Source organism: Xyrauchen texanus, chromosome 4 (assembly GCF_025860055.1).
Source record: "Xyrauchen texanus isolate HMW12.3.18 chromosome 4, RBS_HiC_50CHRs, whole genome shotgun sequence".
Taxonomy (NCBI): Eukaryota; Metazoa; Chordata; class Actinopteri; order Cypriniformes; family Catostomidae; genus Xyrauchen; species Xyrauchen texanus.
This window is the reverse complement of record NC_068279.1, coordinates 18116546-18132595: the sequence shown is the minus strand read 5'-3', so window position 1 is coordinate 18132595 and position 16050 is coordinate 18116546. Positions and strand designations below refer to the sequence as shown.

The following is a 16050-nucleotide window of genomic DNA, read 5'->3' as shown; positions in this document are numbered from 1 at the left end:
ATGAAACAGAATTTTGGTTTATACTCTGGTAAATACAAATGAAAATGTTTTCCAGTTGTGCATTTATATTTATTAGTCTCACAGTTATAAATTTCATTTTAAAAGGAACCAGCTGGCATTTCTACATGGCCATGAGGCAGCAGCCAAAAACAAGGGGTGCCCTATCAGTACTTTTCACATCTAGAAACAATCAGATGGATAGTTCATAATTTGACTCTGTACGGGTTATTCAATGGTGGAAAAATGCTGGAGAGGATTGTACATGTCTGTGCTTCATGTACAAGTGGATGAGATAGATTGACCTGTGGAGAAGATCTGCGCTCTTTCCAGAACACCTATCTCGTTTCGCAATGAATCAAACATAACAAATGAGTCTTTCTTGGGCCCAGAGCATAATGTCGTGAGACTCACAACAACATGTTCAAGGTGTTCATATAGATAACTGTCTCTTTAAAGAGTTATCAATATAATATTACTCCCTAGATATCTGTGGTGTTGCTCTCAGTGCCGATGGCTTAAAAGTGCTTTGTTTCAACAATAATGCTTGTCACATTCTGTTAAATTGACTGGACAACTGCCATGTCCATATGGGTATTTGATGCATTACCTGTCCATTGACCCATTTTAATCAATATTTACTAAGATACCAAAAATAAATATGTGATGTTCTGTAGGCCTACACTTCTGTTACATTAAATGTTAGACACTGCTCAGCTTTCTGCTTCCTGTAAAGATAACTTTTTCTGTTATTTCACATTTCAAGTTCATGGTAGAAATAAAGCTTGCAAAGACCCAGTTTTTGTCATAAACCAATTTTTTCTTTCTTTTTCAGCTATTCGTCTGTGTTCAGCTATGCTAGGCCTTCCTGACGTTTGGCATATCACATATTTACTGTTGGGCTTGAGCCAGGAATTGTTAAAGAGAGTTCTGTGCTTTCTTTGTGCCCCAAATTCTCCACATCTGTCACCAATCGTAATTTTTTTTTTATGTAAAAAAAAAAATGTTTTGCCCATAAATCTACCATACACATCCCTGTGTTTCTGTGATGTAACAGTTAGGTGTTACTCATATACTATTCAATATAAATTAAAGCACAAATATATTGTTATATTCTTTTTTGACTCACATCTATTGTTTTCCACCATTATTAAATCTGAAGAGTGACATTTCTGCACCACTAGAGCCTTTGATTGTTTTCAAACATTTTTCCGAATATGCCCCCCATCTGCAGTTGATCAAACAAGCAGATAGCCCTGCCCCAAACTCACACCATTGGTTGAGTCAGTGCTGTTGTGCCAGTCCGGACAGGTCGCTCAAAACAAACACCTTCAGCCTTTTGTGTCACAGAGACACAGTGTATCATGTTTTCGAGAATATTTACCTATTAATATTACTATTTTAACACACCAAAAGTTACTCTACAGCTTCACTGCTTACACTCTAAAAAGGGGGTAATGTGCAATTGTTACCATAAATATCTATTTCTGCTTGATCTAACCTTTAAAAATGACTTTCACTGGTGTAACCTAATGTATTAAGGTTGGTTTAGTAACGTTAAATAACATTTAGGAATTAAATTGAACCAGAAAATTGTATTCGTTCCCAAATGAAGCACATTTTTAGTTTACCTGACAAAACATTTTCTTTAAACAATTATGGTTTTATCTTTAAGACTAGTTAAATACACAGCATCATAGGAATGGTTCTACATCAGCATTTGCAAGGCACATACTGCCGTCTGTAGCACAAATACGGTACTGCAACAGTAGAGCTTTCATATGCCCACGTAAAATCAATACACTTTGCATTATTTAGCACCCCGAATAGGCTGTATAAAAATAATTAATGAATTGCTTTTGAGATCAGCGAGGTTTTTACTACTTTTTTTTTCACTAGTTCATAGAATTAGCCGAGGATAGACAGCATTAATGATCCTCCTTTTTTTAAGGAATATTTACAATACCGGGACTGATGTTATGCGTTTCATATGCTTTCCATAATGAAAAATAATATTTTATTTTATGTGTGGCTTTATGTTACACTGAACGGGGAGCAGCCCCTCGGAAACATGGTTTACAGAACACACGCACACGCACGCACGCACACACACACACACACACACACACACACACACACACACACACACACAATAATACTTGGCTCTCACGTTAAGGACCGTAATTCACTACAAATGAACTTCTGCAGAATGCATTTCAATTACATGGCTTGTAGTATATTTTATACCCTTTATACAATCCAATTCTAAAAACACATGAGCCATTTTACAGACTGACATATGTAATTTAATTGATATTGAAAGGGGGTATATCAAGACAACAGTGCTATAGTTGTGTTAAACTCCAGAGGGGACTGTGGTGGAAAAGGTTGGTGAAATGCTGAATACTTTGACTTGTCTCCTTGTGTTTTCCATTGGCACATCACTGGATTGCTGACAAGCAGAACTTTCTATTGAAACAAAATGAAAATAAAATTTACATCGCTTTTGCAGTTCATTCATTGGTTTGAGGAAAGTTATGCAGTCTGGATTCTGGTATATGCTGGCAGAATTAATTTAGTTTGATCCATATCCAAATTGAAACTCTTACCATGACTAAAACACATCGTTCCACTTTAAGTATCAAATATTTTAGCCAATAAATCTAAATAACTCTGCACAATTGCAAGTTAGGAAATACATTTCTACAATGTTGTATTTCTGCTAAAAAGATAATAACAATATAAATTAAAATGTTGGATCACAAAAAACATATACGTATGTGGTCAAAAACACTTCTGATAACTTTGTTCTATGGACTCAAAGGGAGGCAGCGTAAATTATGTTTAGGGCAGAGGTTGCTCTATTGCTTTCTAGCAGGGACTGCAGAAAACTTAATGTCAGGGGTACAGAGCAGTGTTCTGAGGCCACTGCTCGTTTCCTACACCAGTCAGAAAACAACATTCACCAACATGCGTAAACACTCCTGGTAGATAGTATTTTATACATCTTGGTCACATGCCTTCAAAAGTGGTTCCGGCTCCTCAGAGGCCAAAAACACAGCTGTAGACGGTCTGGACCCAGGTGCCAAATCTGACCCTCTAACTAATGATGGAGATCCTTCCTCCTGGGAAAGCTCCTGGGTTCCCCATCTACGAACTTGTGCAGTATTGAAAACCATGACCTTCTGGGCCACTTTGGTGACACTAGGAGCAGCCTGTGGCATCCCTGAATGACCTTGTGAAGAATCAGCAGGATTAAGGGGGTCGGAAGCAAGGCATAGAGCAACAGGTCTGGGTAGGCATAAGATGGGCTGGGTTCCAAAATTGCTTTAGAGCTAACAGCACTGCTCATAGCTTCACAGTATTTATAATTCCAGATGCTTGCTGTGGATTCCAGTGCCAGACCCCCCAGCCTGTAATTGATGCGTCATTTTGAACTACCTCCCGGCGAGAGCAAATCATGCCCAGGCAATCCCTTCTCCTACTCCATGGCCTTAGTGTCAAGAGGCACCTCTCTGTAACCTTGATCAAATTGTTCCTGTGTGTGGAGAATGTTCACCCAGACCTGGAATGGGTGCAATGAATGAAGCCCCAGTGGTACTACAGCAGCCACTGCCACCAACACAGCCATGATTCTGTGGAACAACCTGAATAGGAGCCGGACATGTCTCTGAAATCATTGGAGGAGCAGCAGGATACGTTCCACCCACTGCAGCGATTTTGAACTGATACCTTTGAACTGATACCTATGAACTCTACAGACTGAATTGGAGTTAGCCAACTCTTGCTGGTATTTACCATGTAGCCCAGATGGGTAACATGGGAAAGTATGTGTTATACGCAACCACCTTTTTTAAAATAATGAAATACAACAAATAGAACACACTGAGCCACGCTGACCACTTTACTGGTTGGATGGCACCCTTTTCCATGAGCACCATTATTTTTTGTGCTAGAGCAAGTTAACTATTGGGGTCTGTGACTGTGGTCATCTTGACCACATTAAAAGCAGGGGGCTTTTAAGGTGTTCCTTAGAGGCGCCCGGAGGTTGCACCCTCCCTGGCCAAGACTGTTCCCCTCCTGGGATCTCTCAGTGGTCCTCTCGGGGCCTTCAGATACCCCCCTTCCACCAAGAGGGTTGGGGACCTGCATCTTTGGCTGAAAAGAACGCAAACCACAATCCTCCTGATCGCCCTCACTTCCATCAAGAGGGTTGGGGACCTGCAAGCATTATCTGTCAACAACACCTGCCTGGAGTTCGGTTCGGCAGACACTAATGTCGTCCTAAGACCACGACCGGGCTATGTGCCCCATTCCTACGACCCCCTTCAGGGACCAAGTAGTGAACCTGCAAGTAGTGAACCTGCAAGTGCTGCCCGGGAGGAGGCAGACCCAGCCCTTTCGTTGCTGTGTCAGGTGCATGCTTTGTGTATTTATGTGGACCGTATGCAGAGCTTTAGATGTTCTGAGCAGCTCTTTGTCTGCTTTGGTGTACAGCAGAAAGGGAACGTTGTCTCCAAACAGAGGCTTTCCAACTGGGTTATTGATGCCATAGCATTGGCCTATCACACCCAGGCCATGCCCACCCCCTTGCAGGTTCGAGCACACTCAACGAGAAGTGTGGCATCCTCGTGGGCACTGGACAATGGCACCTCCCTAGTAGACATATGCAGAGCAGTGGGCTGGGCAACACCCAATACCTTTACGAGATTTTACAATCTCAGGGTTGAGTCGGTCTCGTCCACATGTGGCCTGAATGTGATGTATTCCGCCACTCTTTACCTCCCCACAGCCTGGGCAGGTGAAACAATAGGAGTTGGAAAAGAATGCCTTCCCCGATGCGTGTGATAATGTTAAGATGGCCCCAGCCGCTTTGACTCTGAGAGAGAAACATAGACTGAGAAAAGGCGCGGCTGGCATGGCCTGCTCCCATGCTTGTCAAGTCGCCTTGTTCTCCCCCTTCGGGGTTCCAGGAACCTAAAAGTTTTATGATGGTTTTATGGGGTGTCGGTGAAGGGTACATGCAGTCTGACGCTGCCTGTCGCTTTGGCAAGCAACTGTCTGCCCGCACCTGAGATTTTATAGTAAAAAGGGGACAAAAATATAAATTTGTTTCACACCCACACCTATTATTTCACTTCTGAAGATAGCTTTAATTACTGGATTCATGGGCTACTTTCATGATGCTTTTATGTCCTTTTTGGGGCTTCAAAATTATTTGAAAAATACCCATTCAATTGCATTGTATGAACCTACAGAGCTGAGATATTCTTCTAAAAATCTTTGTTTGTGTTCTGAAAGAAAGTCATACACATCTGGGGTGGTATGAGGGTGCGTAACTGATGATACCATTTTCATTTTTGTGAGACTAATACCTTTAAATCAATGTGTCAAAAGGATAAACTTTTTGGGCTCACCTTTCGTCTATTTTACCGAAATGTGGCCACTTTTCCTTCAATGGAGAAACATTTTTTGAAACCGGGGAGAGGCATAATTTATATGCCAATGAATACAGGATTTATGTTGTTCCTCATGCATTTTAACATGTATGTATGTAAAGTGTTTAGGGCTGAAATCTGATGTATGACAGCTCTCTGTTCTCCTTTTAGTGTAAAATGTCATGCAGTTTGATTTCAAATTACATTCTCCTCATAATTGAAGATATTTTTTTAACTTTCAGTTTAGACAGTCAAATAAAAAGCTCCTTGAATTATATGAATTGCATTTTCAGTTCTGCAAAACAAATGTATATATACATAAAACAAAATATATTTTCCTGGGTGAAAACATATGTATTATGAACATGTATTGTTCCAAAATGAAAACAAGATTTAATGTTTGCATTTGATGAGGATTGAGTTCCAGAATGTTTTATTTGTTAACAAAACCTTGTATTGTGTTGCAAGCTACTTTATATTCTGCGCTGTTATTTCAAGTTGATTTATAAAGTCCTGATGTTTTATTTGTCTGTCATCGTCTGCTGGGTAAATATTCAACTGAATTTTTTTTTTAATCTTGGCTGGTAACATTTCCTAAGGATTGATTTCTTTATCAGTTGAAAGGTGCCAAGGTTTATTTATGTAATATTTTTTTAGAAAATCAGTCAACCAAGTAGTTTAGAAAGGCAATCCAAATCTTTGACAAGACAAGCTCCTGGTAAAGCATTAAACTATGCATGGTACAACTTCACATATTTGTGGTTAAGTCAAGTCAAATTAATCTTATCAAGCCTGTCTGGCATGTTGTGCAACATATGCAGCCTTGCCCTACAATGTGCCTAATGAGTATTGCGGACCACCGTTATATAACTGACTTTATGTACATCAAATAATCAAATATTCTTGTCATTGCATTTAGGCAGTTATAACTTAATAATTTTTTGTATAATTAACTCAATTCTACATCTGTCTGTTACTGTTTAATGAGGAGAAATCTAGCAACATTCAGCATGTTTCTAGCCTGCTAGCGAAGTGTTAAACATGAAAAGTGTACAACTCTATTCAGTATGTCTACTGCCTTACCCTCTGAATTAGCTCTATCCTCATTTGAACCTTCACCCCTGGGTGCAGAACATTCTAGATAAGATAATGACTGAATCTTAAATGCCCTAAATAAACCTGGGTGTTCTCTGTGTAACACAGCCAGAATGTTTATGCACCATTCCATTTAAAGTATGAGGGACAGTGCATTTCTATAAACTTCTTTCAAATTCACTCAGCAGAACACAGGAAACGTTGTCATTTTCAACGCCACCAAAGAATATGACAAGTTTCACTCCATGAATTTCTTTACCGGTCTAAAATTGCATTCTTACACACTCTTTGCTAGTTTAGACTTGGCTAAAGCCTATGTGCTTGTCTCCATTATCATTGTTTTCTAGCCACTTTTAATTTGTGGGCTCTGTGGCAGCGGGGGCGTGGTCAAGCTCCCGCCCGGGGGAGAAAGCGGTACGGGCGCTTGCACCTGAGCTAAATTATGTCTAACACCTGTCTCTAATTTCAGTGAGCATGGGGAGAGCGGCATAAAAAACGGCCACAGAACATCCAGAGAGAGAGAGAGAGTGACACGCGTCAGTCTAGCGTTGCGTGTTCAGAGAACCAGAAAAGTTAATAATACATTATTGAGAAGTTTATGTTTGATGTGAAGTATAAATTGTGAGCACTGGTGTGGCCATTAAAACTCACTTCAGAAGAGCATTATGTCTTCGTCTCCTCCTTGACATCTTACCTCGTTACACTGGTGCCGAAACTGAACCAGCCAAGTACGTCCCATGGAGCCCTCCCAGTTGGCTGAGATCCTCCAGTCCCTCACCGGCTTGCATCAGATGCACCAACAATCCCTGATTGAGCTGCGCCAAGACCAGGACCGACATTTTTTTGAAATCCTGCGGGCTCAATCAGAGGACCAGCACGCGATCCGGAGCCTCCTTGCCCCCCCCACACTTCTGAAATTAGAGACAGGTGTTAGACATAATTTAGCTCAGTGCAACCGCCCTTACCGCTTTCTCCCCCGGACGGGCGCTTGACCACACCTCCGCTGCCACACCCTCCTATTATCTTTGGGGTAAATTTGACCCCATTCAAGGTTTAACGTCTCTAAATACATGATTGACATAATTATTATTTAATTACTTTTCCTAAATGAATGGGGACAACTGGGTAAAAATAAAATTAACATGATGACATGTTTTCAATGTCCTGTACACATTTTATAGCATCAGTGTTCTTTGGTGTCAATTTGACCCCTGGCTGTTTTAGCTGAATAAAACATATAAGAAATATAAAATTGTACATACATTTGTTTTGGTTGTTGTGGATGAAATTGAGGTCACTTTAACATGCAATTTTATAATCTTAAAAAAAAACGTCCCTCTGCTTTAGGGCCCTAACCTAAAATAACCATACCAGTAGTATTGCGAGAAGCACTGATAGTTCACACAACATGGGGAGGGGAAAACATAATTCCCTCAACAAATGTATTTCCTGCGCTGTGGGGGAGGGGAAAACATAATTCTCGTGACGACATCAATAGTTCATCCAACAAAGGAGGAGCAAACATATAAATGCTTGCACAGCAGCCTTCTAAACCATTTCTCTTGGTGCTCTGTGGACTCTCTCATTTGAAAAAGACATCTAAGCAAAGGTTTTCTGTCAATGTGGTTTTGTCACAGTTCTTTTAAGGTGAAAGTGACATAGAGGTTAATGTTGAGGAGGACCCTGATTATGAGGCATCCTCCTCTGAATGAGACTCTTAGTGTTGACCCTCCTGTTGTCTCTCAACCAACAGCAGACACATTACCTTCCCAAAATGGAAAGTTATAGTCCCTTTCTCGACTTGAATGACTTAGCACTGCTAATATCATCAAAATGGTTCCAGGCCCCACCAGATACGCTCTCAGCCATGTCCAAGAAATAAAATCAGCATTTGAGCTCTTCTTAAAACCATCAACCGAAAAGGATATACTTGAGATGAAAAACTTAGAGGTGAGGTGCATGTATGGGGACAATTGGAAAGACTAGGATGTGACCCACTTGCAAGCCTATATTGGGTTGCTCATTTTGGCAGGAGTGTACAGGTCAAAAGGAGAAGCAACAGCAAGTATTTGGAATTCTGACACTGGAAGGGCAATATTTCCAGCCACCATGTCTCTAAAGACATTCCACGTTTTCTTCCTTGTCATACGCTTTGATGACAGAGAAACAAGGCAGAGTTGACAAGAGTGTGACAAACTCGCAGCAATATGGGATGTATAGGACAAGTGGGTCCAGCGATTAACTTTCTTTACAATCCAGGCCCCCGCGTCACTGTGGATGAACGTCTGGTTGCATTTCGTAGTTGCTGTCCCTTCAGACTATACATACCAAGCAAACCGGCCAAACACGTTGTCAAAATATGGACAGCTTGTAATGCACAGTCCAGCTATGCCTGGAATATACAGGTGTACACTGGTAAATCCCCTGGGGAAGCACCTGAAAACAATAAGGGCATGAGGGTGGTACTAGACATGGCTGATGGACTGAATGGTCATTTCTTTTAGAAAAGGTTTTGGATTTCTCTGTTTTGAAACTCCTATTTTATTTTTACTTTCATACATATAATTCGAGGATTAACTGCAGCCAGTAAGAAAAGAGACAGCAGCAAATAATTGAGATGCTCTGGCATATACATTTTTGTCCATTTTAGAAACTGTAGTTTTGACAGTTTATTTGAATGTATTTTTTTAATATTAATGGTTGCATTTGGTTACATTTGATGTATTGAACTGCCATGTTCATGAGGTTATACATCACTTTTTTGTGATCTTACCACTTCTTTTGTGCAGACATTTTGCATACACCACACGAGAGGTGTTACAAAAGGCACCAGCACAAACGCAACGATGCCCACAACTGTTTCAGCTCAGTCGAGTGAATATATTCCATGTTTAGAATAAGTGATATAAAAAAAAGACTAAATAAATAAAATGGTTGGCATTTCTCCAAGAGTGAGTTATTTCTAAATAAGATAGTTTAACCACGAATAGAACTAAGCCAAACTGTGAAATTGCTCACTCGTTCACTATTCACTATAGTGATTGTCACACAATGCACTATATATGAAATGGAGTGATCAATAAGATAGAATAGAAGCCTTTATTTTGGTCACACATTATATATACATGTTTGCATATATACAGTGAAATGTATTTGTTTTCACATATCCCAGCTAAGCTGGGGTCAGAGTGCAGGGTCAGCCATGATAACTGGAGCAGATAGGGTCAAGGGCCTTGCTCAAGGGCCCAACAGTGTCATCTTGGCAGTACTGGGGCTTGAACCCCTGATCTTCTGGTCAGTAACTCAGAGCCACCACTGCCACCTCTGAGCCACCACGGCCACTAGATCAGACTGTGCTTAACAGAACCGAATAAATAAAAGCTATTGATTGACTGTTCCATAGCGATCAGATATAGATTTGATGAAGTTGATACAATTAATTAGTATGGCGCCATAAATTAGTTTTTATTACCATAACACTGCACTTTCTGGTGCTCGACCTGTGATCTGCGAAGCCGCCACTGGACACCGTGTGTAGTCGAACATGTGTGACTTGATTGGATTTGGACTGATGAAATTTAGATATACGAATAAAGATTCCTTCCACAGACATTTTTTTTTTACATGCAATTATCATTTAATTTAATTATCGAAGGTTCAAATACGTTTTTGGAAGTTTCATTAATCCATTTAAAATCCTCTTGGCTCAAAAATCTAAGGGGCTAAATTCAATAGGTTAATGTTTTAATAAAATGAAATGTGTAATTAATCAACTGAAGAGTAACAGGCCAGTTTAGTAAACTACTGAATGCTTCAATGAGTAAAGTGTACACAGACATTAATCTTCACATATTAATTATTGTCAAGCACTACTATACACTGCCCTATTTGCAGTGTATATTGGCGTTATATGTGGGTGCCCAGAGAGAAATAGCATATACGCAATAGCCTATATGCTACCTTGTGAGAATGATAAAAAATAGTGTGTGAAACAGTACACCGTATTCAATAATAAATTGTTATTTATGTATGGCATGGCAGGTATGGCATTCTGTACATAACCCTTGATCTTCATTACTTTAGGCCTTTTCTTCTATATTTCAAAGGCCACCTTGTCTTTTATTTCCTGGAAAACCCTCTAGTGGATAAAGAGTGTACAGCAGCTAGAATGTGTTTGCAAATTTACTGGAAGAGGCTGCAAATTTGAAGGTGTTTTCAAACAAATTCCTTAAAACAGCTATGATGACGTAGGAAAATGTTTAAAATATAAATTGTTTCTCTATGCGAAATATGTATTTATTACGCTACATTGCATACATCCATGATTTTTACATCAATTCAAGTAAGCATAATATACAATAAGCTGATATGTTCCCTCAAAAAACAGAGGATAAAATTACTTTAGCACCATTGACAGACCAAGAAATTAGGAAATATCATTTGAAAGTGTTATTTAACACTTGTATGACGAAATACTAAGAATGCTCTTCTACAAATGGTTGGAAAAGATTGCTTGTGATATTGCTTCAAATCAGCTTCATACAAACTCAAGGATGTAGGCCATAAACAATTCATAACAAATGTCCACAATAACTGACCATCAGTCAACTTAAAAAATAGCAAAAACATAAAAAAATACAAAGAAAAAACTGCTGGGATTAATCTTCAATCTAAATGGTAGAATATATGATTCTGGCAATACTGAAAATGTGCAAAGAAACAACAAATAATTTCTAACAATTTTGATTAAATTGGACATTGGTTCAAAATATTACAGGGCTCATCACATTTTTAATGTTTCACTGTATAAAAATGTTTAACCACAAAAAAGGCACTTAAATATCCAATGATATCTATGAGCAAAAAACATCAACCTGGTTTTTAGAATGCCAAAGTATAAAGCTAAAATGCATAAGACAGAAAGAAGAAAATGTTCTCTTCAGGCCTTTATTTTTCTGTAGTTTTATTTAAAATTAAGCCCCATCACTTTATCAAAAAACTGACAAAATGACCCAAACCACAAGTCCCTTCAAGTTATAAAAGTGCACCAGAATTCATTTCATGGTCACTTGAGAGTATATACATAGTTTCATCCTCGACACCAGCAGTAAACATGAGGTTTGAAGGAAGTTTTAGAATCATAACTGGCTCAGTGTTGACACGGAAAAAAAAACCTTTTCAGTCTGTTAATCTGAGTCAATGAGCTGTCTTCAGCATTATGTCCACCCTGCTGAAAAGACCAGCTTAAACCATTCGATGTTGGTCCTCACTATGTTGGTTTTTGCAGCTCTTTTGCTGGTAGAATGGCATTGCCAAAATGTTCACCAGCAAACCTTAGCTGGTGAGTCTAGTTATAAAGCCTGGTGGGGAAACCAGCACACCAGTAAACCCTGTTATGGACCAGCAACCAAAACACAACATATGTTGGTGAACAGGCAATGCTGGAGTTTTCAGCAGGGCTGCCTCAAATTTTTGTTATTGGTTGAAAAACTAATGTTCAATCCTATAATGCAGTAGAGGACAGTGTGGCTTTGAGCACAGCTGAAGGAGTGCCATTGAATTACTGGTGAGAGATGAAAGGTCCTCTAGGGAGGTGTAGTGGTTTAGGCCTCTTGGTAATCTCATTGGTTGGGTAGGATTTTTGGATGTTTTTCCGCATCCCTGTTTTACCTGTGGGTGACCTGGTTGTTCTGTAGGCCAGGGAAATTGTCTTCTGTCGCTGCACTAAAGGAACCGCCTACAAAGATATACAAAGTCATGGTCACTCTTACTACTGAGGATTGCCATTCTAAGTATGACATTTTATGCAAACAGTGTTAGGGGAGGTACTTTAAACCTGTAGTTTAAATCTCCACCTTTAACCAGCCCTGACCAGTAGGTGGCGATATATTCGAAGAATGCGAATCACCCCAAAAAATTAAAAGAAGAATATTGTGAAAGCGAAAGTAGAGATTTATAATAAAAAATTACTGATTGATCTGATTCTCACATATACCTATCATATCTCTTCAGAAGATATGGATTTAACCACTGGAGTCGTATGGATTACTTATAGGCTGACTTTGTGATTTTTTTTGGAGATTAAAATTCCACACCACCATTCACTTGCATTGTATAGGCCTACAGAGTTGAGATATTCTTCTAAAAATCTTCATATGTGTTCTACAGAAAAAAAGAAAGTAATACGCATCTAGGATGTCATGAGTGTGAGGAAATGATGAGAGAATTTTAACTTTTGGGTGAACAATCCCTTTAAACTACACTTTAAAAAATAGTAGTATGCCCTACTTAAAGTTACTAACAAAAAGTAGCTTTTTAAAGAAGAAAATATTTTAAATATATAACAATCAGATGGTATCATTTATCATTATTTATTTAATGAAATACATAATTTTACTTGATAATTCTATATTTAATTAGGGTGAAATTCAATAATTAGGGTGACAATATTAAATTACTAAATATAAACTTATAAAACTAGAAAAGAAAACGTACTTTCCAGTATATGACTGAGTCAAAATGTAGTAATAAATGGCAACAATTAACTATTTCGCTACACGAAAAAAAAAAGAAGTGATTTTTGGCCATGTCCCATTAAGGCTGTGCAGGGGCTCAAGTGAATTAGTGAATCATTTATGTGAATGAGTTAATATACATGAACCATGAACGAAACAACTCAGTAAAATGATCCAAGTTCCCAAAATGAAATAAAAGTGATTTGTTCATTTTAACTATTTCATTTACATTAACTATCAAATTGCAAGAAATAGTTCCCCTAAATGATATGGCTGGGTTAATGTTGTCATTGTAACTGATCAATGTTGACATTTAGTTATTTATGGGTTTTCTACAGTGTTTTAAGGTACTTACCTATATGGCAGTTATACATCCATATGCGGTGACCATCATATCGACATCTGCATTTGACAATGTTATTGGTGTAATCTGACTCAGCAACCTCATAATTTGGGTTAATTACAATCTGTCATAAAGAGCGAATACAGTCAGCACACATACTGTACTCTCAGAGAGTTGAATCAGTAAAGCTTAAGTAAATTAAATCAGCTCAATCCTAATCCATAATAAAAAAAACGATTTATTTGATACTAAAGGACATTTCATTATTACCTGGAAAATGTAGTCTCCAGGTTTAATATCTGTAATGTCTACCCACTGGCAGTCAATATCATGTCTGTATGTATCCCAGCAGCCCACTGTGATACCCTGCTCACCAAAGTTTGCACACTCATATCTCTTCTCAATTCCTGAGAAAAAAAAATAAAAATTTCAGTGATCAATAATTTGATCACTAAAAATTTATTACATGCACAGAAACATAAAACTTAAATACATTTTGGAAAATTTGGAACAATTACAATAATAATTAATATTTAGATTGAGGTCAAATTATATTTCCAATACAATCATTGTAAGCTAAAAACATTCATGCATATTCATCCATACCTTCATCACATTCTGAGTCCTCCAGACAAAAGCTTGCTTTGTGTCCCTCTGCCACCTTAGTGCCATTTTGACTAAGTAGGTCATAGTGAGTGAACACTTCCATACTATGATAATGTCTGGAACAGTAAAATCAGAAACAAATTGTATCCAATACTTTCATATTAAAATAACACTGATAAAAATAAGTAACCATTTGAACATTCCAACCAAAGCTGCTTTGGTTAGAGTAGAAGTGTGAATAAGCTTACATGTGTCGTCTGAAGCCTTGGTAAGGGTATGTAATATAAGAAAAGGGAAGTGAGTGTTTGATGTATGAGAAATTATGTTTTTGTTACAGTACTACTGAAGTCAACCACACTGCATTATAACATATATGATAGCAGTTTTGGAATACATGTTAGAATCATACAATATGTCTTTCTGTCTTAAAATAAATTAATAACATTTCATAATTATTATTAAATTTTTTCAACCTGCAAGTACAAGAACCAGTCTTATAACCATTTTACTTAATTCTCGCAATGTTAAAAGAAAAAATAATAATTTAGACCTAAATTAGGTAATTCCCATGATTATAGGAACATAAACTTTGACAAAGTCTTGATGTAGCGAGCCATTTCTCTTGGCTATACATATTTATGTATATTATTGTCCATTCTTGACATCAATCTATACTTGGATTTAAGTAAAAAAATTGTCTACCATAAATGTCTTCAAATAGCTCTTATAGATAATATTTTATCCCTACTTATATTTTCCCCACCAGAGACCCCTTTTTAGACTCTTCACCTGTGGCAGTCATGCCAAACCCAGGTGTCTCTGGAGGCTTTGGGTATGAAGTCGGACTGTCCATTGTTGTGGATCTGGGAGGAGAACCGGAGGAGGCGGCGATAGGAGTTGGCTGGCATGGTGCTGGAGGTGGAACCCAGGCAGTTCTCCTCATAGGCACACTGTAACATAAACATAGGACGGTCCTCTAAGTATGTGGTTTGTTCCACAACCTGGGGGTTCAGCACCAGATCTGGAGCAGCTGGAGGAAACAATAAAAAACATGTTTACAACAATGTTCTGAAACAACTTTTGAACATTCTCAGAATACATTTAATGATCTGTTTGCAATTGTTTCTTCATGGTTTTTAATACCTTATTTTATAAGAAACAAGAAAAGCTGTAGTATAAGTCTAGGTCATCAATTAGATATATATTACACAACAAGCTACACTCTAGACCTCATGCTACATACAGTAATTCACAATAAACAGCTAGTGTTCTGTTATTTTCAGCAATTGTGCATAAGTATCCAGTAGAGGTCAGTGTTTCTCCAAAATGTAATTTCAAAAGACTCACTCTCAAAGGCCTGAGAAATCCTATATACTGTACAAAATACAGATTCTGAAAGTATAAACACAAGAATATATGGATTTGAAATATCTTACTCTCAGAGCAGGAAACTCCAGCTGCAAAGCGTCCTCCACCTTTAGGGCAGCTGAGATATTCTCCATGATGCAGACAGTGGGAGAGAGACATCTCTGTTCCTGAACACCTCACCCCACTCATAACCACTGCATCTGCATTCACTGCACCGGACCAGTACCATGTCTCCTAAACAAACACAAAATTACACTTCATGTCACTAAAGACGAGGGATTTTCCAAATCAGTTCGGTCTGCTGTACATAGATTGATTGCATGTGACTGTGTAGTAATCTTATGAACAATATTAAAATACAGAGTTTTAAGGAAATTCTAATCATTCATTGTAAAAAACAAAACCACAAGATAGTGCTATTGCCAATCACCTGGTAAAAACCTCTGGGATTTTGTTCTAATCGAGAAAGGTCCACCCTAGGTCAGCAAATCAATGTCAATGCACAGTCAGACCACTAAATAAATAGTCCTAATAGCCTTGAGATGGCAAGGATAGTTAAACTTAATTACATCCAATCCAAAAAAGTGTTGTTTAATTTCATATTCTACCCTGAGTTGCATACATTGTAAATGAATGCTATCCTTTATTCAATTGTTGAACAGTTCCATCTATTAGTAACAAAGAAACA

The 16050-nt window shown here is 38.2% G+C and overlaps 1 protein-coding gene across 1 annotated transcript in view; it reads right to left on the bottom strand.

Annotated features, from left to right (window-relative positions):
• Positions 1–11491: 11491 nt before the first annotated feature.
• Positions 11492–16050, bottom strand: part of LOC127635643 (lysyl oxidase homolog 2B-like) — a 34579-nt gene continuing 30020 nt past the window's right edge. The window contains exons 9-14 of the mRNA XM_052115819.1: positions 15431–15596; positions 14784–15024; positions 13995–14110; positions 13659–13795; positions 13401–13512; positions 11492–12267 (exon numbers count right to left, since the gene is read on the bottom strand). Of these exons, the coding sequence (XP_051971779.1) occupies positions 12197–12267; positions 13401–13512; positions 13659–13795; positions 13995–14110; positions 14784–15024; positions 15431–15596 (843 nt within the window). The 3' untranslated portion in view covers positions 11492–12196. The remainder of the gene's footprint in view (positions 12268–13400; positions 13513–13658; positions 13796–13994; positions 14111–14783; positions 15025–15430; positions 15597–16050) is intronic.